The sequence below is a fragment of the Bombus terrestris genome, chromosome 11 (genome assembly GCF_910591885.1).
Source record: "Bombus terrestris chromosome 11, iyBomTerr1.2, whole genome shotgun sequence".
In the NCBI taxonomy this organism is placed as follows: domain Eukaryota; kingdom Metazoa; phylum Arthropoda; class Insecta; order Hymenoptera; family Apidae; genus Bombus; species Bombus terrestris.
The window spans coordinates 17,780,997-17,805,897 of record NC_063279.1 but is presented as its reverse complement, the minus strand read 5'-3'; the positions used below and the strand labels follow the sequence as shown (position 1 = coordinate 17,805,897).

The following is a 24,901-nucleotide window of genomic DNA, read 5'->3' as shown; positions in this document are numbered from 1 at the left end:
AGGTGGCGCCAGCTTAACCAACGTATAGGAGAACCATAGCTCTGTCCATAGCTTTACCAACGTTTATTGCCGCGACCTACTAATTCTATTGTTTATTTAAATTTAATATCATACATATTGTTGTATCTCATAATATTTCATACATGTTATTTTAATGTCTTAATGCAATTTGCTGTCAAAAATTTCTTTTATTGTATGCCATGGCCTAAAAGAAATTATAACGATAAACAATTGTAATTTAATTTTATGATAAAATAAAATTTCATTTGTATTTGATTTTATAATATTTGAAGTATATCAGAGAAAATAAGTATTTTTTTCATAGTATTCTGTACTAAAATATACAAAACTTACTTCAAAAATAACATTATATATTTAGACATTGTTGTCATCTAATATGGTTGTTTGAATATCGCGCTCTACATTGCTGCGTATGCTACCCCGAATACAAATTGTATTTAGGATGCATTTATATCGGTCCGCCAGTCTGATAAAAATTATTATCAGTTATACATATATTACGATATTAAGTAAAAATGGAATACAATGAACAAATATAAACTTTATTGTTTTAAACGTAGTAAATGCGTAACCTATCTATAAATAAATTTTTTGTTAAGGTGGGGATAGTGAATTATAGTAAAACATATTATAAAATGTAATTTTATGTTATATATTAAAAGTAAAATTATTATCTTATTGATAGATAATAATCTTATATTATTGCTTAGAATTCGTAAAACTTATTTAAAAATATGCTGCATTTCTGCTACTAGGCGTCTGCTATCGAGGCTTGGCAAGCCAGCGACTTTGTTTCCCACTATGTGAGCCCCGTTCTGTTTCCGTTATTGCAGCGAGACATTTTACTTCAGACGCCGATCATTACTTGTAGTAATTGAGTGGTGCCGTATCGTGAAAGCAGATTTCGGCAAACAAAGCAACTTATTTTTACGTATATTCAGGTAAATTTGTAAACATATATTTCCTTATGATACTAAATATGTATTAAAAAAGTGATTTGTTTTCAAATATTTTATTTTACGGATGGAACGGCCGCGTTTCATGATAAGTACCCTCGACATATCACATCATGATGGTTTAACGATAATTCATCGATAATACAAATTTTCCAATTGCATTTCTCATAATTAAAAAAATTCATTTATTGTATTATTTGTTTATTTTTGAATTGTATGTTAATGACGTGGCAGAAGCACTCCGAATGCTACGTCATATGGATGCTCGCTCACAAGACCTTCTAGAATTAATTACAATGGATATGCGCACGTCGCAATTAATCGTTTTCCTTAGATAGCTATTATATAAATAGTCTAGATATTATGTATATTGTTCCATAAATTCCATCTTAGCGTTATCGTTATCGTTAATTCGCACATCATACTGATAATTTTCGAGAGGTTTCCACAACTAAAAAAATAATGTTTCGCAATAGATATAATTATTTTATATAATCGTAACATGTTTTTATAAATACAGTTATCACATTTTTATCCGCATATAATCGTGTAAATTACGTAGCAGAAAAGGAGGACGATAAGCAATCACACGACCGCCATTTTATGAAACGAGTGCCCACTAAAAACATGGTTTGTCGCTGGAGTTTGAAATATATATTACACTTTTTATATTAAGTCACATTTACTTTATTTATTTAAACATGAATCAAAAAGCAAGTTAAAATTTGAACAAAAGGAAAAAGATTGTAGAGCTCTTTTAATCTTAGAAAGAAGTTGTGGTAGACGAAGGAGGGAAAATAATTCGACCCGTGTATATATGTATTGATACGTTGTCGTAAAGTACAGTCAAAATCTCGCAATAAAAGTAGAAAACTATCTTTTTAACACCACGAATGAGTATACTCTATAAGCTTATATCGTAGCTTAAAAGTCAGTGCTCAGATGGTAAATGTTTATGCAGCATATTGAAAATTAAGTTTCATAAATCGAAAATTGTTTTACATATTTGCCATACCTAATTGTTTGTTTACAACATCAGACGAGTTCGGTACGTATAGTAAAATTTTCCGCTTTGCGTTGTTTCTCCTATTCAGAATAATTAACTGTAAATACCGAACACGGCTTATGTTCATACTTCCTTAATACTTGTGTAAACTTTTTGGCTGAGTAAGCATGAAGATGAATACCGTAGTAATATTAAATCATATTTTATCTCAATGAGCAAATTATTAAAACACTTTTTATTTAGTTATACATAGACAAAGAATGTTTTATGTTATCCACAAGTGCATGAGATGTGCTTAATATAGTTGTAAATATTCAGTCTTTTTTTTTGCTTGAACATAAATAATAAACTTAATATTCAGTAAGTTGTCATTTTTAGTTTGTTATATATCACTTAGTGTTGTTAAATTCATTAGATTATGCAACTATAGATATTAATGCTTCTCAGAATTTTTTTTTTAACATGCAATAAATCATATGGCTTCAAATCATATATTTGTTACATATTTGTATATAATTTATAGCATGTAACCCAATGTGAATTATATTTATACTCAAGTTATATATAAACATGAGTATTAAAGTATAATTTTTGCTTTATTTATTAATGAATTTTTATTTGTATATTAACTTAATATACGTGTGAAGTTCGACGTGTTTTGTTAAGAAATATAACTTTTATTTCTGTAATTAAAAACGACCCTGTGTGATTGTTATAAAAGAATGTATGCTGAAGTACTATATTTATCGACTACATGGAATGTTAGGTTTGGAAGCAAATTTCATAGTTTTGTATTACAATAGCACCTCTATATTGCACTTGTGACCTATTGCCGTCAATTTAATAGGCACAAATTTAACTGGTAAAGCTTTCTTTGACATAAATTTTTAAAGTTTCGACAGAAGTATAAAGTAAAGTCACCAATGTCAATTTTATTAAGTTGCATTGCCATTCTCAGCCAGAATATTGGAAATTAACGTAACAGTTCTTATGTTGTCATGTGACTAAATGGCAGGTTCTTAAAGTAGCCTGTTATGTATGGTGTTTTTATATTTTCCTTTAAGAATGAGCACCCGAGTATTCGTTGGCGGATTAACATACCGGGTGAGAGAGCGCGACCTTGAGAAGTTCTTCCGGAAATATGGTAGAATCAAGGAGGTCGCTATGAAGAATGGATTTGCCTTTGTGGTAAGTCTAATGTGGTTCAATTGTTTTTTTTACAGTATGGTAGGGACAAGGGTCTATGTCGGTGGGCTTCCATACGGCACCAGGGAAAGAGACCTTGAGAGATTTTTCAGAGGCTACGGTCGATTCCGTGATGTCCTCATCAAGAACGGTTACGGCTTTGTTGTAAGTACCTAAATCAAATTTTATACACATACCCAACACTTTACTCTACTCAATTTGGTCTTGTTATTTAGTAATAAAAAGTGTAGAAACCGTTTCTACATTTTTTTGTTGCTTCATAGAAAAATTATGAATTATTTTATTATTTCATTTGCGACCAACATGTGTAGAGGGTAAAGTGTTTTACTTGAAAAATAACTTGAACTCGTGAGTTGATCTGACCTACCTTGAGCCCTGAACACATTGGTACTGTGGCTGCTTAATGGAACTGTGTGCTGGTTTTCATCGATTAATCTACAAAATGTTTGTAAGTTACGTATTATCAAAGGGGAATCGTGTTACTTATATCAAATATTTAATTACTATTTACTTTTGTGACAAAATATCAATTATAAAATTAAAGGCCGTAAAATTACAAAATTAACCAATTCCTTAAAAATTTTTCATTACTAAATCAAAATTATTTAAATTATTAATTGAATCTTCTCCCTGTATAGATTATTACTCCACTTTGTTAGTATGCACTGGTGGAATATTTCTGAATATTAATAACTGCAGGTTCATATATGTGTGTTACACACTAGCTGTACTTTATGAATTAATAAGCTGTATTGAATAACATGAATAATACAATATAATACTGCATGTAAAAATTGGAACTGACAAGTTTCCCCTTTATCGTGATTTGTAATAAATCTATTTTTTTTACAGGAGTTTGATGACTATAGGGATGCAGATGATGCAGTCTATGAGCTCAATGGAAAGGAGCTTCTAGGAGAAAGGTAATATATATATTACATATTTGTTATACATATTTTATACATAAAAATATATTAAAAGTATGAAGAATGGTGTAGGTAGCATGTTTTGCATGATTAGTTTGTTCACTATTAAGTTTTGTTTTATACATTCACATTTATGTATTAAAACTTGTAATTTTCAATTGCACAGTTTGCAAAATATTATGATTATTGGAAATTACAAGAGTTCATTTCTTTTTTATATTACAATTTTTTAAATTACTGATAATCTCTGCCACTTATTTATTATTATATTCTAAACATATATTAAAAATGTAACATTAACCTGTTTGATTATAATATTAAAAACTTTGATTTAATGGACATATATCATTTAAGCATTTTTTTTTGAAAGATTTGGAGATGAAAATAAGTTTGTTAATGTTATGTAAAATAGGTAGGATTATACATGAGAAGCAATAGCATTGATATTTATTTTACTTTAATAACCTTTTATGTATTATTGGATAATAGTTTCATTCTAGAAGTTTCCTAGTTATTTGCGATTAGAGGCATAGTAGAATTCTTGGCTATAAGGGAAAAGAGTTGAATATTAAATATCTTTGTATGTAAAAAAAGTCGATATTATTTTTGGGAATAAAGCATTTGCAAATTGAAAATCGTAAATAATTGCGCTTTTAAAGTCTTATTTTACTTTTGTTTATGTTTAAGTTTTTAGATATTTTTAATGTTTTTTAAAGTATTTTGAATTCTATCTTATTGACATAATAATCTGCTGTTGCTTCTGTATAATTGCAACATATATAAAAAAATTTTTTTTGGTTATTATCTTTAAGTTTAACAAAACGGCGTCTGTCCTCCAAATTATTGATTGGGTTTGTTCTGCAATAAAAGTGCATCTTACTTAAATAGCCGATATGACTTGCCGCCATTTTGAACTACTTCCATCAATTCCCCGATATATGTGTTAAAGAGACTATATTGATATACTTTATAACGAATGCCTCAGAATTTTACATCATGTATATTGCTTCTTTGACAAAAATTGTTTAACAAACAAAATGAGAGAAAAATACAAATATGTATCTTTCGTAATGCGTTTTCATAATTCTCTGGTGATCATGAACAATTTTTTTGTTTAATTCCTCGAAGTGGTAAAAGAACGGAGCTAAGAGAGGTGTAAAAGAAAAGAATGAATACAAAGTGATCCCAGTTAATTATGAGAAAGCCTTGAGCAATTTTATACGAATGTATAACTTAGATTAACGAATAAGTTGCGAATTATAAGTGGACAGCAACTAGAAAAATTAGAGAGGGGATGAAGAGACAAATACGATGATGAGGGGACAGCGCCTCAATGGCTGGACTTTGTAGATAAAGAACGAGGCGGATGATATTTGAACGGATTTCGAGAGCAGGCTGAGGAATGGAAAAGAAAATGGAAAGAAGGATGGAGGGAAGGAAGCAGCTTTAGAGTAAGAATTAGTCGAGGACTTAGGCGGGGTTTTGTTGGGTGTGTTTCAGAGTGGCGGTGGAGATAGCACGGGGTGTTTCAGGGAGGCGAGGCGACCGTGGCTACGGACGCTCACGCTCCTGGAGAGACAAGTAAGCATATCCAATGTGTCTTGTTACAGAATTACTGTAGAGAGGGCCAGGGGGACACCTAGGGGTAGTGACCAGTGGCGCTATGGTGACTCCCGTGGTGGTTATGGGGACTCGAGGCGATCTGCGTAAGACACGCTATCCTTTTTTTTATTTTATCAGAGCGATCATTATCCCCTCCTCCCCTGCAGGCAATTAAATTAAGATATGCAAAATCTTGAATAAATTTTTTCGAGTTAACTTCAATACTTTTTTTTTATATTTGAATAACGTAAAAGAAAATGTTCCCTTTGAATGTATATTCAATTCAATTGTATGTAATAAAAAATGATTTTACATATCGCCCGTACAGGGAAGAACGTAACCTTGGATATGATAAGCTCTAAAATAGAAAGAGAGAGAGAGAGAGAGAGAGAGAAAGAGTATGAAAGAGAGTGTGAAAGAGAACGAAAGAGAACGAGTGAATGTTGTAAAGCTTGCCAATTTGCATACGATGAAAGTTCGTCTAGGCACCGGCGAATTCTAATTAGTTTGAATTGGTTGTCTTGGATTTGACTGCTCTCCCGAGTACGTCGAATTAATGGAAGTCTTAAAAAACTCTCATTAGCTGAGAAATTTAACACATAATAGTATATTATAATGCCTAGTGAATACCCTCCCAGACATTATGTTTATTACTGGTAGATGAGAGAGGTGGATCGATGTAATTGGCGACTAATAGATGTGTGGTATTGTGTTTGTTACAGCCGAGACGATATGCGGCACGACAGGTACGCTATTGCTGCATTTTGAGTAGATTTGATTCGATTGGAACAGGTGATTGATTGTGTGCCTGAGCAATGAGTGCAGATCTGTAGTTATTTGCTGAAGGTTTAACCAACAATCCGTTATTTCTGTTCACATGACATCCCTTTTTGCAGAGATAGTGTGAACAGAAACACGAGGACTGCATCTAGCTACAAGCAATCATTGCCCAGGTACATACATCCAATGTTACGCTCTAACGATACATCTTATAATTTATTCTTCTAAATAATTACAATATTGAATATTACAAATCAAGTTTTACGTTTCCATTCTTAGAGTTTCGCTATTGTTACGTATAAAGTCAGGTCCAAGACAAACCTGCTTCTATTGAAATAATACAAAGTAGATAATATCCGTACTTTTCCCTTTGTAGATACGGACCACCAACACGCACCGAATACCGGCTCACTGTGGAGAATCTCTCGAGTCGCGTTAGCTGGCAGGTAAGTAATATCTGTACCCTTGGCTTCGCACTTACAATACGTCCGATAGCTTTTTCGTGAGTTTGATTGCTACTCGAGGTTTCCAGAATGATTACGATATGCGAATATTCTATCGAAAATGTGCGCGGGTAACCGATCCCTATATATTTTCTCGCTAGCGTCGTTCGATCGTTCCGCATTTCGTGTTTTCCCCGAGTTGAACCAAACTTACACGCGCGGCATTTTTAGCATTAATGTTTTTATTCGATTTTTCTTTCGTCATTTTTAAGTTCGTTTATGCATATCTGAAACTCTAATCCGAGTTTACAAAAAAAGATGTACATTTTGATCAAGTAAGTCTATGGCATATTTTCGAAACAAAATTTTTTATCCTAATTACTTTCGCTCGGTGGTGAGCAGAAGTGAAAATGTACGGAAAAAGAGAAAGTACCAGACGAAAGGTGCAGAAACATAGAGGGATGAATATGGAAAATACACGACCCCCATGATATTAAAAAGAACGGGCATGTGAATCACTTGAATATCACGTATAACGTGTGTTGCACATTGATTCCTGAGTAAACGTAAAAATGACACTGAGAAATCGGATCGTGCTACTTTGTGCGTACTATTTGGAAGAAGAGGTGTGTACGTTTTGAAGACGTCGAGCAAATGAACAGTGGAGAGGAAGACACGAGATAGACCAATCGGAAGGGCAATCTTGGGAAAACAATGGGAAATGCGAACTATGTGGGAAATACCAGGACGCACTCCATTTCTAGAAATCTCTGATCTTTAAAAAAGAGATGTATATACGTATACATCTGTGTACACAAAACTCTAAATATCCATGCCAACGAATTAAAAAAAAGAGACAGAAATAGAGATCCTTTGTGTGCATGTGGACCAAGTCTTACTTGATCAATATACATTGCATATATATATATAAACATATATATCCTCTAATCGTACTTTTCGGATGATTGGTTGTCTTTTGATGAAAAAAAGTATACTTATCTATGAATTTCTCTCGCTCAATCAATTCTTCGACGTTCCTTTTTCAATTTATTATTTCATTTACGTTCGGCCAACAGTTGAGAAAAACAATAAAATTGATGTTCTTTCCGAAGAGCCATGTCCTCTTCGCCGAGGAGGGGCGACCGGTAGGGCCAATAGACTGATGATGTGCGATGATAAAGATGACGATGCACGCGATGGGCCCGCCTTAAGGTCAAGTGGCACCAGGTTGGTTTCTGAGGTGTCCCGGGTGAGAGAGATAGCCGTGTGGCACTGGGTACACCTACTACCTACCACCTTCTACTACTTGCGCAGTGATACGTGGTGAAACCCAGTGATGAGATAGGTTCTTACGTATCTGCGATCTTCTCATCGTGATCGCTGGGAGAGAAAAACGTCGTCTGCCTTCTACGATCATCAATGACTCTGACCTGTATCTTTGCCTGGATGTGTTACAACAACAATCACCACTATTTTACTCTCTCAATATATTTCCATACTTCCTTCCCATCATTACCATTGTTACCACATATTCTCTTTCTATTATATCCTTTATGAAATATTTCGTCATCATCATCACCACTCTTTGATCCTTCTGCATTACATTTATACTCTTGACATCTTATTACTCAACTTTATTATTGACCCTTTATATTACTCTTCATAATGAACAACCCACAATGTAACTATTACCACTACTGTTACTACTACTACCACCACCATTACCTACTACTACTACTACTACTACTACTACTACTACTATCACTACTACTACTACTACTACTACTACTATCACTACTACTACTACTACTACTATCACTATCACATTTGTTACTACACCACGACTGTTACTGCTACTGGTACGTCACCAACCTAGCCATCTAGTAAGTCAGGCAGCGGCCACCCATGAGGGCATACACGGGCCGAAACCCGAACCATCCGCGACTACGCCACACAGATCCGTTCGACCCAACCAAGCGCCGTTGTGTCTGGCCTTTCTCTCTGTCCGTAAGCAAGGTGGTGCCTGGGCCCAAGGTAAATGCGTCACCTTAACCGAGTGTACTCTTTAGATATATACATTATATCTATTATATATCTTATATACACTTACACACTTTTGTAACTTGTTCTCTTATTTATTGATATCTTTTTAAGATATATATTATATATCTATTAACTGTGCACCATAGTTCAGGTGTTTTATATGTGTGTATATATATACACATCCTCTATATCAATATAGATCTCTACTGAGAATGTTCAGCGAGCTTGGAGCCGTGCACACGCAATAAAAAAACCAATACCGGAAATAGGGAATCAGCTTAACAAATTACCTCTATGATATATATTAGATATATATCATATATATATATATATATATATGTATTTATATATATATATATATGACATATATTATATATATATATTAAGTGTGCTCGAAATTAGGCATCCGTTCGTTTAATAACGATATATGTAGTAGTTGGTTTATTTTTCTGTACTTCGTGTATATATTCGTTGGTCATTATAAATCATGATTTTTAAATAATTCAGCGTTTACGTTTTTCATGAAACGGACGCTTTTTACGTGTCTTTTGAATGAGAACAAAAAGAACAACTTTTCTTTATGCAAGGCAATTTATTTCTTTTCGTAAAATTCAGTTTCCTTCTCTCTTTTGGGTTTGTGTATAAAACATACAAAGGAGACATTTCAGTCATCAAGCGTCGTTGCAGATTATCCATTAAAGGAAAACAATTTGATGTATCGACATGATTCCTATTGTTACGCTTTACTGTGCACACAGGATACAAGAACAATATTTAGGATTTTTTAACGCATCGGATAAGAATTTGTTTTGAAAAACTGACCTATCATGCATGATTCCGAAGAAACATCAAGATTGAAAGACAAGAGTTACCTACACGCACGCACCTAACAAGAGAGAGAAAGAGAGAGTCCACGACATTAAGCCGTACCTGGTTCCCACAAATACAAGAAACAGTCTCAACCATGAACGTATACAGTGGATACCAAATAGAGATTTTTTCCTCGTTATGGACGATGAATCATGAAGAACAGATAAGAACCATCCACTCACATCATTAAATCATAGAAGACATAATAGGAAAAGAATATTACATCAAGAGGAATGTACAGTTTCCAAAAGGGAGATTCTCGATGAATATCATAGCAAATAAATGATTTCTCTTCTACGTTGGTTATTTTTAAAGGAAAATAATTGGAAAATGTTCTTACTTTCAGCATCGGTCCAATTTCTTTGGATTTTTCGAATTCCATTTTCCAGTTATGGTGTGATAGAAAATATAAAAGTATATGTTCCTCATTCCGTATACTCGAATTACATTTATTTTTGTCATCTTTGAAATACAGGTTTTGCAATGTCGGAGACATTCTAAAAGAAACCGAATATTTTTTCAACATATTCTGAACCATATTCTTCTTTCATCGTTCACTGTTTGATTTCACAGGCAACTGTCTTCTCTCTGCCTTATGCAGTTCCATCTTTTCAACGATCCATATAGTTTTTGGTCGAACCCTACGGTTTACGATTTCTTTCCGATTTAAATAGATGATAGAAAAATTGACTTTTTAGAAACTTCTTTGTATGCAGCATGATTTTAGTGGAGTTTTATTGTGAGCTGCTCTGCAGAAATTATATATTCGATGATATATTCGTTTGAGTAAAAAAAAATAGTATTTTCGTTAATTATTGAAAGATGCCTTTCACTGTATGTATTATTTTTCTGCAGGGTGGAGGTTTTCTATAAAACAAATGACTATACTTGTTTTAAAGATTGAATTGCATAAAAAGAAAGGTTGCATCAACCGCAGATACTAAATTCGAGCACATGCTTTCAACATATATTCTCCACACTGAAGATTATGGACAGACAGGAGATATAACATGGTTTTTTTCAATAAGGATAGAGTTTTTGGTATATACTTCAGGACAAGGAGGATTGCTATATTTAATACGTGATAGGAGAAATATAGTGGACAAAAGTGCACAGGACACATTTTAACTTACGCGTAATCTTTAGTATAGGAACACAAAACTTAGTCTTATTCATACGTGAATATTAACCGTATCTCATTATAATTTAATGTAAGACACATTTTTTTATCATTGTAATATACTAATTCATCTTCTTGTGTGATGCTCAGGATTTGAAGGATTATATGAGACAAGCTGGCGAAGTGACATATGCAGATGCACACAAACAGCGCAGGAATGAAGGGTAAGTTACATTTTCATTTACAATTATTTCATTATATTGATGTAGTTTAATTAATGGCATAATTTAATGTTACAGGGTTGTAGAGTTTGCAACATATTCTGACTTGAAGAACGCCATCGATAAATTGGACGATACAGAACTAAATGGACGTAGAATCAGACTTATCGAAGATAAAAGACGTGGTCGTCGCTCAAGATCCTCAAGTTCGAGATCAAGATCACGGTCACGATCTCGATCTCGTCGCCGATCCCGCTCCCGCTCAAGGTATTATCGTCGTTCTCGATCCCGATCAAGGTACTGTCGGGGGGCGGCAATGTCTCCATCATTTTTTACTTTAATACTAACCATACCTGTAGCATACTACTATACATACTACTAGCATACTAGTTTCTAATTTTGATTACTTCGAAATTTACTGCATACTTCATGCTTAAATTTTCAAATTATTTTACACTTTTTAATGTCTAATCATATGTTAGATATGTTCAGTTTTCGCGTATAATGCCAGAACATTCATCTAGAATGACTTAAAACAATTGCAACTAATATGATGACAATTATTGAAGTAACTAGATCAATTTTGTGTATAGTATATTTTAAACATATTGCAATGATATATATTTTAATTGTATCAGGAGTCGTCGCAGTTCTCGCAGTCGTAGCCGCCGCAGCAGCCGTTCCAAATCAAGGGCACATACTAAATCTAAATCAAAGTCCAAATCCAAATCTCCCGAACGTAGCCGAACCCGATCTAAATCCAAGTGAGTATTTGTTCTTCTATATTTGTGTTATATCACTTCTAATTTTGTGATGTAAAATTTATTTGCTTTGTTTCTTGCGCAATTATCAATAATCAAATGTTGTGTAAATATCTCCTACGTTTCACACGTATTTCACTTTCATTCTTTGGCATTGTGTTTGGGCTGATTTTTTTTTTAAGAAACCTCTTACGGCATTTTTCATATTTATACGAAAGAGAAAAACAGTTTTTTATACTTTTAATTATATTCCCCTGCATCCTCTTCATTTGAACTATAATTTTGCAGATCAAGAGACCGCTCAAAGTCGAAATCTAAGTCAAAGTCCAAATCCAGATCTCGTTCTAGGTCCAAGGCTGAGAGGTCAAAGTCCAGGTCGCAGTCCAAATCCAAAGCCAAGTCTCCCTCGAAGTGAGTTCAATTGATATAATTAGCGCAAGAAAAGCAAATCTATTGTCATTTTTTTAATCTAGCTCTTCTTCCAGAGATAGATCTAGTCGCGAAAGATCAAGAGGTGACAGATCGAGATCTCGATCAGGCAGCAAACATAGCAAAAGCCGTAGCCGTTCTCGATCACCAATGAATGGCGACAAATCACCAGAAAGTAATAAGCAGAAAGCTGATTAAAGAAAACGTGAAACAAGAAAAGGAGGAACTTTTCTTGTGAAAGAAAAATATCTGGGAGAACGAATTTTGTCCACTTTGTTTTCAATTTTTGTCTACGATTAAATGCATTCAAGAAGCCAATTTTTCATGCTTTTGTTTTTAAGAAATCGTCTTTTTTTTGGTGACATTATTACTACTACTTGTAATTAACATATATGTCGTTTTAAAGATAAAATTTGAGACTTGTAAGATGCGAAACAGCGACACAAAAAAGAATTAATTATAGTTAACAATCGGCTTAAGTATAATTAAATGATTGTACATGATTTACTTAATTGAACCAAACTGTACATTGGTTAAACATAATTTTAATTGTACACTTGTCATCTTTGGAAAAACACCACATGCATTTAGAGAATTAAGATTTCTTCATACGTACCTTAAACGGATTCTACACAATTTTTGATGTATCGCCGTGTATCAAGGAATTCCCTGTAATGGCTTTTTGTATATATTCCTAACGATCACATTACTTCACAAGACAACAAATGTGATGTGTATTAAAATTAGTGGTAAGTGGTCTTATTATCAATAAAATTTCACGCTATATTCGTTTTTTCACTACTTATTGTTTTGACCTTTTTTGTATATTGTTAAGGAGTTTTTAATATTTCAAGTTTCTGTAGATTACATAATATAAGTTTATCACATTGTTTTAAAGTTAAGAGCGATTGGGCTATTTCGAGAGTTTACGATGGATATTAGTCGATCTTAAATAACTGTGACAAGATATAATTTATTAGCCAGATACAGTTAAATATTAACTCTTTCAGTGCTGAAAGAAAAGTTATCGTTGCGTGTGTGATGGCACTTTACTAATCGCTTCGCGAGAGAACTTTATCACAAAATCAATTTATGGAACGTTATAAATGGTTAAATTTCTTTGCGAAAGTCCTATGCGAGATGTTCCATAAATGGAAAAAGTTGTTTATGGGTTTAACTTTTTGTAATATTCCGCGATGGTTGATACCGAGATTGTGTATACACTGTGTCGTAAGATAATTTGACACGAGAGATTTGCTTGAAACCGTAATCAGATTTTAGATAACACTGCTTATAGTAAAATATTTCCTTATATTTCATAAAATAATCTTGCATCAACAGAGCGAGAATAAAATTTTTGATAAGCCTGTTCGAAGATCACGCACAATTTACAATCTGTGCAATAAAGGATTACGCGGCGTATACATTAGTAATCATCAATGCTAAGTAAATTATTTGCGTTGGCAATAATAAGTAAATATTACACATTTTCAATAGCCGGATAACTTTAAATGTTTATAATAATATTAGGATGTTATTTCAGTGATGTACTAGCCACACGAATCACTTATTTTGAAGCAAGTAATCCATGACGCTCGTTGTGGATCATAGGATTATCATTTAGTTTTCTGTTATTTGTATATTTCTGTTTTTAGAAATTTTTCTACAAATAATTGAAAATGCAGTAATTATGCTTTATACTACGTGTTCTACATCAAACGATGATTCTTCCATTTGCAAATACTGTTTATAAAAGAAAACTGACTTCTCCATTTTTCTTAATGATTTTGAATAAGTATTATTGGTATGATTTTCAATAAATATTGTAATACAATTGGCATTAATTTATTCTCTCTTTATTTCGTAATATGTTTCTTTTTGAACTCTGTAAGTATCGTTTTTATTTTTTTTTATCATTTTTTTTCTCAAACCTTATCAAATTACATCAAATTGGTTCGGTATTTTTCGCTTAGGTAAAATTCTTTCGGTCAACACTAAAAGGGTTAATGAAGAATAAAACAATAAAAATTGCATGACAATATTGCCTAAATAATGAAATGAATTACTAATTATTGATCTATATAAATATTACCTAAAATTTGAGATGAAATTTAGAAATTTTAGATTTAACTTCTTAGAACTACAATCAATCGTAAATATGTACTTTTGTTGCATGTGTAAAGACGAGATCTATTATATTCATCGCTTTTTATTTTTTAGATTGCACTTTCTATTTATATTACCTGTTCGTATAATTTAAATTACTATTAAAACAAAATGCAATAAGCCGGTATAAAAAGTATCAAAGCCAACTCAGTGTTGCTATAAATATTACCGTCTATTGTCTGACATCCTGTCAATCTGTCAATGAAACCGAAGCACATTCTTCTTTACAGTGTACGTTTTTGTTGCCAGTCTGTTGGCAATCGGACCAAACCTCAATATCTTATAAATAGGATACAATAAAGTCCGTGTTGTCGAATGTCTGAACGCCAAGATTCTACATGTAAAAAATATGAATTACCAAAATCATTGCAAGGTACAGAGGATGCCGAGTTCGTCTGGAACATGATAACCGAAAGATTTCCAAATGCAGCGCCGCTTTTATGCGAAATGGAGACGGTTATCGACCGAGCCGAAGATCTTCTTCAGCAATTACGAGCACCTTGTCGTGAAATTGGTAAATCGCGATTATTTATATAAAATTTGATTCATTTTCTTTTAATTATCCATGAGTTCTAGTATTAAAAAAAAATGTCTCGCTTTATGATTCGATAGAAACATCTACCTCTTTCTTTACACAAGATTCAGAAGACTCAACTGTAATGTTTTCCGCTAGGGGATCGGTAATCACCGAAAATGACGTAGGTATCAGAAACCCAATATTATAAATTGATCTTTACGATTAAATATACATGTACCATAGACTATAGAAGAAAGTGATGCAATAAGTAAGAACGTGGCCGAGATACAAGTTTCAGAAAGCAGTATCGACGAACGAGAAGTTAACTTAATTGACGAAACTCAAAGTTTGGTTACTAAAGAACAAGATATAGGGAATCAATCTAGTGACTCGCTGATGATGAATAGTTCTACTGCGCAGAAGTTTTCAAGCGACGAATCTGCTTCTCTTAACGTTGAAACAAGTTTGCATAGTCTTATTTATCGATAAGATTAAAATGATGCTCTGTAATAATCGAAGGTCTTTCTGAAAAAAGGACTATAAGACAAAATGAATTATGTAAATTGCATTAGAAGTTTTAGTCCCTGTCTTCGATCATTATTATTTGAATTGATAACTATTGGACTGTAGATATTCATCGAAATTTATATTTTTATGAACGTAGTTTGACAAATGAAATCTATCTTATTTGCTAAACACTATAATAAATATTATACTTTAGATACTTTGTATATTTTTGCACATCGCGCATTAAACGCATAAAAAAACCTGCGATCTAATAATTCACATAGCTCTTATATATCTATAAAATAAATAAAAGTTTTATAATAATTCAATTACTTGACTAGGAAACACATCTCGATATCTATCCGATAGACTTATACATCCTCTTTTTAGAAAATTATTCAATTGATTACTGATTATTATTTTCACGTAGATACCACTAAATTGATGAAAGAGACGGGTAGTTTAGAGGAGTGGGGTAAAATAGCAAATGCTGCTATGCGACAAGACGCTGGTATTAATAATCGTTATAAAACTATTTCTTTTCTATCACTCTAAGTCAACTGTTCTTTCAGCCGAGGTGCAATCTGTTAAAGAAACAATTAACATGTTCGAGAAACGAGCGAATTTCGAAGAAAGTAAAATGGAAAGCCACAGTATAAAAAGTAATTTTATCATACATTTCCAATTTAGTCTTAAGTAAACAATTCTATAATATAATTAGATTTCTAAGATCAAACGTTTTATAGAACACGAGGATTCTTGTATTACGCTGCACCGCCAAGAAACATGTGCTGACGTTGGTGATTCCGTTATGGAAATTGGCTCCCATCGAACCGCAAGTCAAAAATTTATCGTTGATAAAGATGATGATCTTTCAATTCAAGTAAACGACAATTGTCTTTGTTTTCGCATATGTACAATTTATTATACAATATTTTTTACACAATTTATTGGACAATTTAAAATCAATTAAAGGGTAGTGGTGACGACAGTTCGTCGAAAATCGTTAGTCAAAGAACACCATTAAACATTTTAGAGGCATATGCAAAACGTTGCAAAATACCAGTTGAATATGAATACACAAGCGACTGTTCACATCGTCACAAATCGAACGTCTATGTAATACGTGGAAATCTCGCTGGATTTGCTGGTAATATCTTACGTAAATATTTAACGAATTCATTCGACGCGTCAAAATTGAAAAATTGCTTCATGTAAATTTACACGTTTGGCTCTGCTTTCGCTGTGAACACTATTTTTCTTAAATAGAGCAAATCTTTTTCTACAAATTACATAACAACGATATAATTAATATTAACAATTAATAAATATCGTTGCGTAAAAATTTCAATATTGAGTTCGTTCAGAGCATCTCATGTGAATTAACAGCAACATCTAGAGGTTTAACCGAAGAATCAACAAAGAACGACTTAGCCGCGAAAATTTTACAAATGATTGCGAATCAGGAGATGAAAGACGAAAAGCTAGGTGCTCTCGTGGATCTTACACAGGAAGAGTACGTAGAAACCTAATTCACAACTATTGACCCTTTACTTATCAATGTTAGATGATGATAATTAATAAGTTAAATGTTATCTACAGACTGTTGGAAATAATTAATCTAGGCACGGACGGTCTGAGAGAAACAGCTCAAAGAAAGTTGTATCAACTTTGTCTTAAGAAAGGAGTTCCAGTTCCAAAGTATTGCGTGGAAAAAATGAAAACTTATCAGGGTTTGACTTACATCGCTACTTGCTCTGCGTTGGGCTATATCAGCGAAGGTTAAGTTTAGAAATTTGGATAACAACTTTTCTCAATTCGTTTTTCTTTTCTGCATCTTGTTTATCTTTTTTTAAATAAATACAGGTCGTGGTGTGAGAGAGTGTGTGGCAAAGAAAGCAGCCGCTGACGAGTTGTATCGTCAATATTGTGAGGATCAAAAAGCAGAGTCGAAGGTGAGCTCCCTTAGTCTTATAATCTATGCATATTATAGAGATCAGGATTCTAGCGATCTTTATTTATTATATTATATTTTCTACCTGTAGTTTACTTTTCTTTTAATTTGTGCTTTACAATTTGTCTAGCTGGACATTTGGCAAATTTGTCTAACTTTATTACTAAATAACATATGGATGGTTACCCCCAGCTGGATACCATCTTCCAGTTTGTCTATTTTATTTCTTTAGTGAGGTCAGTAGGATCTTTTTCTCTTAGTCTTCTTCTTATATAGGTTTTGCTCGTTCCAGCAGCCAGCTGGTTTCGATGTGTTGTCATTCTTTCTTTGTATTTATTTGCGTATCTGCCGATTATTTGTAGTTCATCAAGATTTCGCCAACGATTTTTCCACGATACTATAATATAATCTATATAATCTCATATAATAACCGAGGAAAATCTTGGAATATATTCGAAGTCGTATTTCTTACATGGATAAGTATTCATTTATGGTATCTTAGCAACGATCCAAGGCAGCTTGCCTGTTTTTCTGAAAGACCAATAGTCGTACAGCAGTTTTCCGATGATCAAAAGTATCAGAAATGCTAGGATAATATTTAAAATGTCCAAGGGATGAATTATAGAATCTTCGTCCGAGGAAACGCAAATTTCAGTGCGTCTCAGGTCTTTTATCTTTGAAAAAGATATATGAATCGTTTAAGTTAAATGTCTAAATATTCTTCAATTAAAAACGTGATAAAAAATGATCAAATAACTTACAATTCTATCAGAAATGTCATCCCCGTTGGTAGGCGAACATCTGACATCATTAATGTCTTTTATTAAATTCGTATACCTAATGAGGAGCTCCTGAAAAGCAATTAAACTTCAATGTTTTCAAAGTCCTTGGAACTTGGCATTTAATTGAAAATTTCTGATTTCTTTATGTTATTTTACCTGGAAACCTGGTGTAAAAAGACAGTCGCATCTCCATGGATTTTCTCCAAGATACAAACTTACTGCGTTTCCATTGTGTAGTAACACGTTTTCTAGGGCATACGTAGGCAACTGGAATAATAACAGAAAACTTTGATTATTTATATTGTATTAAATTTACCGGTTCCAATCAAATGCATGTCCTCTAATATCTTTGTTCCAGTAACGTGTCTTCAATCGACAAGAATATAATACGAACATCCGTTAATTTGTTTCCACGAAGACTAAGCAATCGAAAACGATCCACCCAACTAGACCCCTCCAATTGAACGATCGATTCGATCATATTATCATTCAGATATAAGTCCTCTACCCCTTTGTACACAGGATTCGTCGTAAGTGGCCTCAAATCCTGTATCTACAATTAAAATTCTATTTTATAAGAAGCATTCAGCCGATCTATATTATCGTCAACATTATTGTCGATATTTAGGATTCTCAATATCATTGTATGTAAAAGATCAATCTCTAGTCGATCAATGTATACATGTATTATGAATACAACATTGAGTACATTAAATCCTGACAATAATATTGACAAGTAATATTGATCGTCCGAATACTCCTTTAGTTATTAACGAGCTTTTAATATTAAACATCTCGAAAAATAGTATTTAAAATGTTGCAACTTTGTTTCCAGATAAATGAAGAGTAGTGGTGTTGGCGGGTAAGAAACTTGGCATCTCGGTTAATCCACGATGACTACAATTCACCGAAACAAAGGCCGTCAGTTGCTTCTGAATATGTTTCCCTCCGTTACCAAATACGTATACTAATTCACACTCGCATACAGTCTTTGTACACTCCTCTTTCAACGTCTGAAATAGTAAATTTATTAAGTTCAAATGGTTCGCATAGATTAACGTTGCTTTTAACGAATAAACTGTAATGTAAAATTGATTACAATAATTATTTCCACAACCGGAATCAGTGACCTGCCGTCATAAGGAACTGTGCAACGTAAATGTTCTTTATCAGCGATTTTGTGGCCCAGTGAACCCTTTTCTCTGTTTAGAATCCACTTCGTATCCTCCGTACATTTCAAAGGATTGCCTTTTTCCAAATAAATTGTGTTTGTAAATTAAATTCATAAAAAAATTTCATTAATGTATCATTTTTCTTTTTTTTTTTTTTTTTTTTTACCAGAAAGATAAACGTAACGTAACGAGGAGATGTTGAAAGTCTCAACATCGATCTCTGGGAAGCTATTATTTCGAAAATCCAGGCTCTTTAAGTTCGAAAGATTGACGAACGTATTTTCTGGAAGTTTTTTTAATTTAGTTCCAGTTATTTCCAATTTCTGAAGGAAAATATCGCTTTTGTAAGGACAAGGGAAATACTCGATTAAGTACTATGAAACAACAAAACACCCGAACCTCAATCGATCGAGACTCGTTTGGGAAGGGTGACGCTAATTTAGTCAAGTTCCCTTTTCTGATCGCTAGCTTTTTCAAAGAAGAAAATCCCTGTAGAACATTCTGAGGATCGAAGGTCGTCAGGGGCCAATAGCAGAGCACCAATGTTCGCACGTTCTCATCTCTAAACAGTCATACTTAAATGCTTTCCTCTCCGTACCACAGCTATTTAAATACTCATTAGTAAGTAACGAAACATTGGCGATAATCACCCAGTCTTCCATTTATCCTCGAGGCCACGAAAACAAACCAAACGGTGATCTTCTTCCTTAAAATTGCATTCGGCGCTCGTGTTCGAGTTTATTTGACGAAGATCGCAATTTTCTTGGTTCGTGTTGGCCAACGAGAATTGCGGATTCATCGAGAAGAACGTTATCCTATTTCGATCATGCGTTAATCAATAATTGGTATATATCGTAAAATAATGAGAAAAAGAAATGTATCGACGGACAATATGAAAGATGTTTTATAAAATTATTTCGATATATCTGTATCATTTTTCGGTCACGTAAGTTCGAATATTGTATTGAAATAGTGGCAGAATATTATCTAATCTTTCGCAGCTTAATTCCTCTTCAAACACGGAAGCATGTATGCGCCATAATTTAACAGACGCAAATAATAATAATCCTCCGTTACTTATCTAATCGCCATTGTTTCAATTTCTTCTCGATTTGAACATTTTGAGACGATCGATCAGGACGAGTAATAGCTTTTACGCTTGAAATCGAGTTCCGAAAGATTTTGCAGACGCGCAACAGAAAATTGATCTTCTTCCTGCCTGCAGCGGTATCCGCGTTTAATTAACCGCCAGTATAACATTTGCTTGACCGATTTTCAATTTTGTGCGATCAGCCGTTTTATTATCAAAGAAAGTATAATTCTAATGAAAATTGTAATCGCGCTACTTTGAAAACTGAAATTAATTAATGCAAGAGGACTAAAGGCGGCTAATAGATTATTTAATGGATCGATTGATAATAATAGAAAGCTATAAAAATGTAAAATGTTTACTTACAAAAAAACGTAACATAACGTTTTCCACATTTTAAATGATCGTTTAAACAGAACTTGCCCTTAAGAAAAATGGAGTGTTTAGTCAGAACTCAACAAGAACGTTATAAATATTTTATCAAGAATTTTCCATCGATTCGTTAATCGTAAGTGTACACAGGAAATAAAGAACCATATTCGAATGGTGCACAAGTGTCGACCGTGGCCTGGTGATGTTAATGATAGAATCGAAGCTGATCCTCTTCTGTCGGATGAATAACTAAGACGATGCGAGGGTTTAACTACGAGAGAACATATTGCAAGATTCGAGCGCAGACGCAAACATTCGATTTACATAGTGCGCCAATGCACATTGTGATAATTAGATCTTTTAGAATGGAAAAAACAATGATCTGTAATCGTTTACTCGAATATTATGGCTAAATAGTCATACGTATGTTACGTATGTACGTATGTTAAGAAGTAAAAATATTGGTTAGATTTCGTAATACTTAATACACATATCGAATTATGTAAAAACTTTCTACAAATTTTGTAATTATAATGTATACTAGTATTATTAAATTTTTGGTACAATATCACGTTCACGATTTACATTAAAATTTAAATCGTATTCGTCATGTTTCCTTTAGAAAAAGCTAGATTTGAGTAAAAGGAAAAAAATTAACGACCTTTATGTAGTTAGTTTAAAACCTTTTAACGCTTTGTCAGTGGAGCACATCCTGTTTGAAATGAGCGGGTAAATTGACGAGATACTTTCATCGTCATATTACTCTGATATTCAGAATAAAATTCTCTTTATTTTTTTCTACCATAAATTTAACGTCGCAGTAAGAATAATATTTGATATTAATCAGCTTGTTTTTAGATCATATTATCCTATCATAATGGATAGAATTTAATAGAAAATTCACCGGAGCTATTTATAATCCAGAACCTCTTTTCTACCTATGTTATCCCAATACAAAGAACGAAATTTGATAACCAATTTATCACGCTTACAGAGGCGCCACCTAGCGTTGAAAGACCTCCATTCCTCTTATGTTATCCCAATATAAGAAGTAACTTTTGAGGGAAAATTCAGTTTAACTATAAAATCGTATCTTACTTATAACCTCTAATACCAGTATGCGATCCTAGTAATACAAGTAGAATTTGAGTCGTGTTTCGTAATTATTTTATTTTGAACGGATATATGATATGAAAGCATGTATGTATGTATAAGTATAAGCAGAGACGACACGAAACGGAGCAATAAACACGACAAAATTACTGAAATTTAATATTTATTTTAATTCTATTTGGTACGGAAATACGATTGATAAACAGAGTATGTTTTATTAATATTATTATTTCATATCCGTATAAATACAAGATGTATTACGTTAATATACATTGGAAAGATATTTCATTCAAAAAGATTACTAAGAATATTTTTCGATATTTATCACTTAATTGCTATATACAACAAAATAATGTAACAACCTAATAATTTTCTGGATATTCATGCCTTTTTATTGATTTAATTTGTATATGTATATGCATGTAATGCTTTGCTTTTTGATTAATATAAAAGATGAAACGTAAGAAATTTGACGAAACAAAATAAAAAAGCATAAAGCGAAGAACAAATGACTTAAAAATAAATTACGCTACTTTAATCATATATACAAAGTCGAGTATTCTGATAAGGACTTACATTTTTCTTGCAAGTATGTATATACTCCATTTTTTATTTTTAATATTTCTGTTTTTCTTAAAGATATGATTAAACAATTTGAATAGTTCACAATGTTCGATTTTAAAGATATTGTTCTCTATTAATAATATTAAGAAATTATGCAAAAAAGATAAATATATTAATTCTAAAAATAAATATATTATTTAACATTTATGAGTTAGTGAGAATGTTTTTATTAATAATAACTAAAAACGCATATATATAATTAAAATTAATCAGCCAACCAACGAATTGGACAAATGTACATGTACTTTGATTGGTTTAGTTCTGCAGGACTTGTCCAAGCCACGTGCCCTCTTTTACCAACAGAGGTCCCCGTGTAACAGATGCTGTGTTTGCGAAAAAGAATTCACCGTGAGATCCGAACAACACCGAGGACGGTTACAAATCCATAGGTTTTCTGAACACGCACCCTAATAGAATCGCTTTCACCCTTGTGTAACTAAGTATTTGATGAAATTTCGGCGCAGAAAGTGCCCAGAATTCAAAGTTGTGGATTGCTATAGATAAGCATAGTGGTAATGTCATAATTCGTGTTCGCGCACCACGTCTCGATTATATTTCGCGCCGAAATACGTTACGCTAATATAACGTAAAATTGTTGCAGATTAATGTCAGGCATTGCGATTGCTAGGCTCGCCGAAGAGCGAAAAGCATGGAGGAAAGATCATCCTTTTGTAAGATATCCTTTTGATATATTATTTTTCACAACTGCAATCATTAATGTATATGTTCCTTCTGGACAGTCTGAGCATTGGATTATTCATTTAAACAAAATCGCGTTAATAAATAAACATCTCTTTATAATATTATTTGATCATGAACAACTGTTTGTCATCGAGGTTGAAAACCGTTTTCGATAAAATAGTTCAACAGTTAAAAATCCTAACCTTACATATAGAAACGCGTGCGTTATTCCGGACGTATATAGTATACATGTATATGTGTTGTGGATAAACGTCAATCTTTTTGTATGTAATGTGTATTTTAACATAATATTACTTTTGTAAAGGGATTTGTAGCACGACCTGTTAAAAATCAGGATGGCACACTTAACTTGATGAATTGGGAATGTGCAATACCAGGGAAAAAGTCTGTGAGTAACACATGGTATTGGAGTTCACATTCATTTTCACGATATTATTTGAACATTTAATTTCGCAGACACCATGGGAGGGAGGATTGTACAAATTACGCATGATCTTCAAGGATGACTATCCTTCTAGTCCACCAAAATGTAAATTTGAACCTCCTTTATTTCACCCAAATGTCTATCCTTCAGGAACAGTATGTTTGTCTCTCTTGGATGAAGAAAAAGATTGGAGGCCTGCTATTACAATTAAACAAATTCTCCTTGGTATACAAGATTTATTAAATGAACCAAATGTCAAAGATCCAGCTCAAGCAGAAGCATATACAATATACTGGTATTATATTTATTTTATATGACGTAAGACTTGCGTGTATATGAAATTATGGGAAATGTGAAGTACTTTCTTTTTTATTACAGTCAAAATCGCTTGGAGTATGAAAAACGTGTCAGAGCTCAAGCGAGAGCAATGGCTCCACAGGAATAAAACACTATATTAAGTCTTATTAAATTCAAATATTCCAACTACATAAAGAGGTTATCATATATCTATAACATATTCTAATAATCTACATTTCTTATCTTTTTTATAAGTAACACTAGCGTATGATGTAGTTAATTTACAATTATCTGCATTTTTTCTTGTGACAAAATTCTTATATGTTCTCATGTACTCTATAGACAGTACTGATTAAGACATAGATAAATAAGATACTATCCTATACAGGAAGGATTTTAAATATTGTCATGCTAAATTTTTTGTTACCACTTATTTATAAAATCAATGGAAGAAGCATTTTTTTTAACTAAAAAATTTAATTCACAAGAATTAATGACTATTATATTCATAAGTCTAAAAACTTTGTATGAGATACATCATATAAAGGAATGAAACAAACGCGACATAAATCAGAAATATTCATTCATTCTACAGGTCATAAGCTGTCAGTATCTTAAAAAAAAAAAAAAAAAAAGAAAAGAATTTAAACTCTTGTAAGGATTGTACAAATCTTAAGAAATAAAGTATTCCAATTGATTCGAATTTTGTTGTTTTTAACCAAAAGTAATCTTAACTTTACAAAAAATCCAATATAATTACATATTCAGTTGTATAAATATGATAATTCGATGTTTGG

The 24,901-nt window shown here is 32.7% G+C and overlaps 4 protein-coding genes and 1 long non-coding RNA gene across 30 annotated transcripts; 3 read left to right on the top strand and 2 right to left on the bottom strand.

Annotated features, from left to right (window-relative positions):
* The first annotated feature begins 805 nt into the window (after positions 1 to 805).
* On the top strand, positions 806 to 13,170 carry LOC100648221 (serine-arginine protein 55). 21 transcript variants are annotated; one of them, XM_012314310.3, is made up of 12 exons: positions 806 to 962; positions 3,207 to 3,333; positions 4,042 to 4,112; positions 5,726 to 5,821; positions 6,440 to 6,463; positions 6,614 to 6,670; positions 6,874 to 6,943; positions 11,124 to 11,197; positions 11,273 to 11,461; positions 11,833 to 11,958; positions 12,304 to 12,366; positions 12,429 to 13,170. In XM_012314310.3, exons 2-12 carry the CDS (start codon positions 3,208 to 3,210, stop codon positions 12,580 to 12,582), a joined length of 1,050 nt encoding a protein of 349 aa, XP_012169700.1. In that variant the 5' UTR covers positions 806 to 962; position 3,207; the 3' UTR covers positions 12,583 to 13,170. The 21 variants fall into 21 exon arrangements, with proteins under 21 accessions (XP_012169700.1, XP_012169688.1, XP_012169698.1 ...); XM_012314298.3 differs by having other exon boundaries at positions 12,244 to 12,366; XM_012314308.3 differs by having other exon boundaries at positions 11,273 to 11,491; positions 12,441 to 13,170.
* Positions 13,171 to 13,189: 19 nt separating this feature from the next.
* LOC110119714 lies at positions 13,190 to 14,884 on the bottom strand. The gene is made up of 3 exons (XR_002308211.2): positions 14,720 to 14,884; positions 14,477 to 14,627; positions 13,190 to 14,378 (listed from the first exon to the last, which is right to left on the bottom strand). It is a non-coding gene; the product is annotated as an uncharacterized LOC110119714 (long non-coding RNA).
* Positions 14,866 to 19,405, top strand: LOC100648333. 5 transcript variants are annotated; one of them, XR_002308210.2, is made up of 12 exons: positions 14,866 to 15,064; positions 15,163 to 15,248; positions 15,311 to 15,530; positions 16,005 to 16,085; positions 16,147 to 16,236; positions 16,321 to 16,457; positions 16,550 to 16,724; positions 16,964 to 17,090; positions 17,177 to 17,355; positions 17,441 to 17,529; positions 18,669 to 18,840; positions 19,146 to 19,405. XR_002308210.2 is itself a non-coding variant. In XM_020865604.2 (11 exons), exons 1-11 carry the CDS (start codon positions 14,866 to 14,868, stop codon positions 19,158 to 19,160), a joined length of 1,398 nt encoding a protein of 465 aa, XP_020721263.2. In that variant the 3' UTR covers positions 19,161 to 19,405. The 5 variants fall into 5 exon arrangements, 4 of the variants coding, with proteins under 4 accessions (XP_020721263.2, XP_048266514.1, XP_012169678.2 ...); XM_020865604.2 differs by lacking the exon at positions 18,669 to 18,840; XM_048410557.1 differs by having other exon boundaries at positions 18,669 to 19,405.
* LOC100648450 (protein singed wings 2) lies at positions 17,571 to 21,287 on the bottom strand. 2 transcript variants are annotated; one of them, XM_048410558.1, is made up of 11 exons: positions 20,939 to 21,287; positions 20,133 to 20,297; positions 19,882 to 20,044; positions 19,649 to 19,805; positions 19,410 to 19,558; positions 19,135 to 19,323; positions 18,705 to 18,863; positions 18,467 to 18,577; positions 18,290 to 18,379; positions 18,001 to 18,202; positions 17,571 to 17,925 (listed from the first exon to the last, which is right to left on the bottom strand). In XM_048410558.1, exons 1-10 carry the CDS (start codon positions 20,965 to 20,967, stop codon positions 18,017 to 18,019), a joined length of 1,398 nt encoding a protein of 465 aa, XP_048266515.1. In that variant the 5' UTR covers positions 20,968 to 21,287; the 3' UTR covers positions 17,571 to 17,925; positions 18,001 to 18,016. The 2 variants fall into 2 exon arrangements, with proteins under 2 accessions (XP_048266515.1, XP_048266516.1); XM_048410559.1 differs by having other exon boundaries at positions 18,001 to 18,059.
* Positions 21,288 to 23,008: 1,721 nt separating this feature from the next.
* Positions 23,009 to 24,807, top strand: LOC100648108 (SUMO-conjugating enzyme UBC9-B). Its single transcript, XM_003399292.4, has 5 exons — positions 23,009 to 23,193; positions 23,283 to 23,352; positions 23,688 to 23,771; positions 23,840 to 24,102; positions 24,186 to 24,807. Exons 2-5 carry the CDS (start codon positions 23,287 to 23,289, stop codon positions 24,250 to 24,252), a joined length of 480 nt encoding a protein of 159 aa, XP_003399340.1. The 5' UTR covers positions 23,009 to 23,193; positions 23,283 to 23,286; the 3' UTR covers positions 24,253 to 24,807.
* Positions 24,808 to 24,901: the final 94 nt, after the last annotated feature.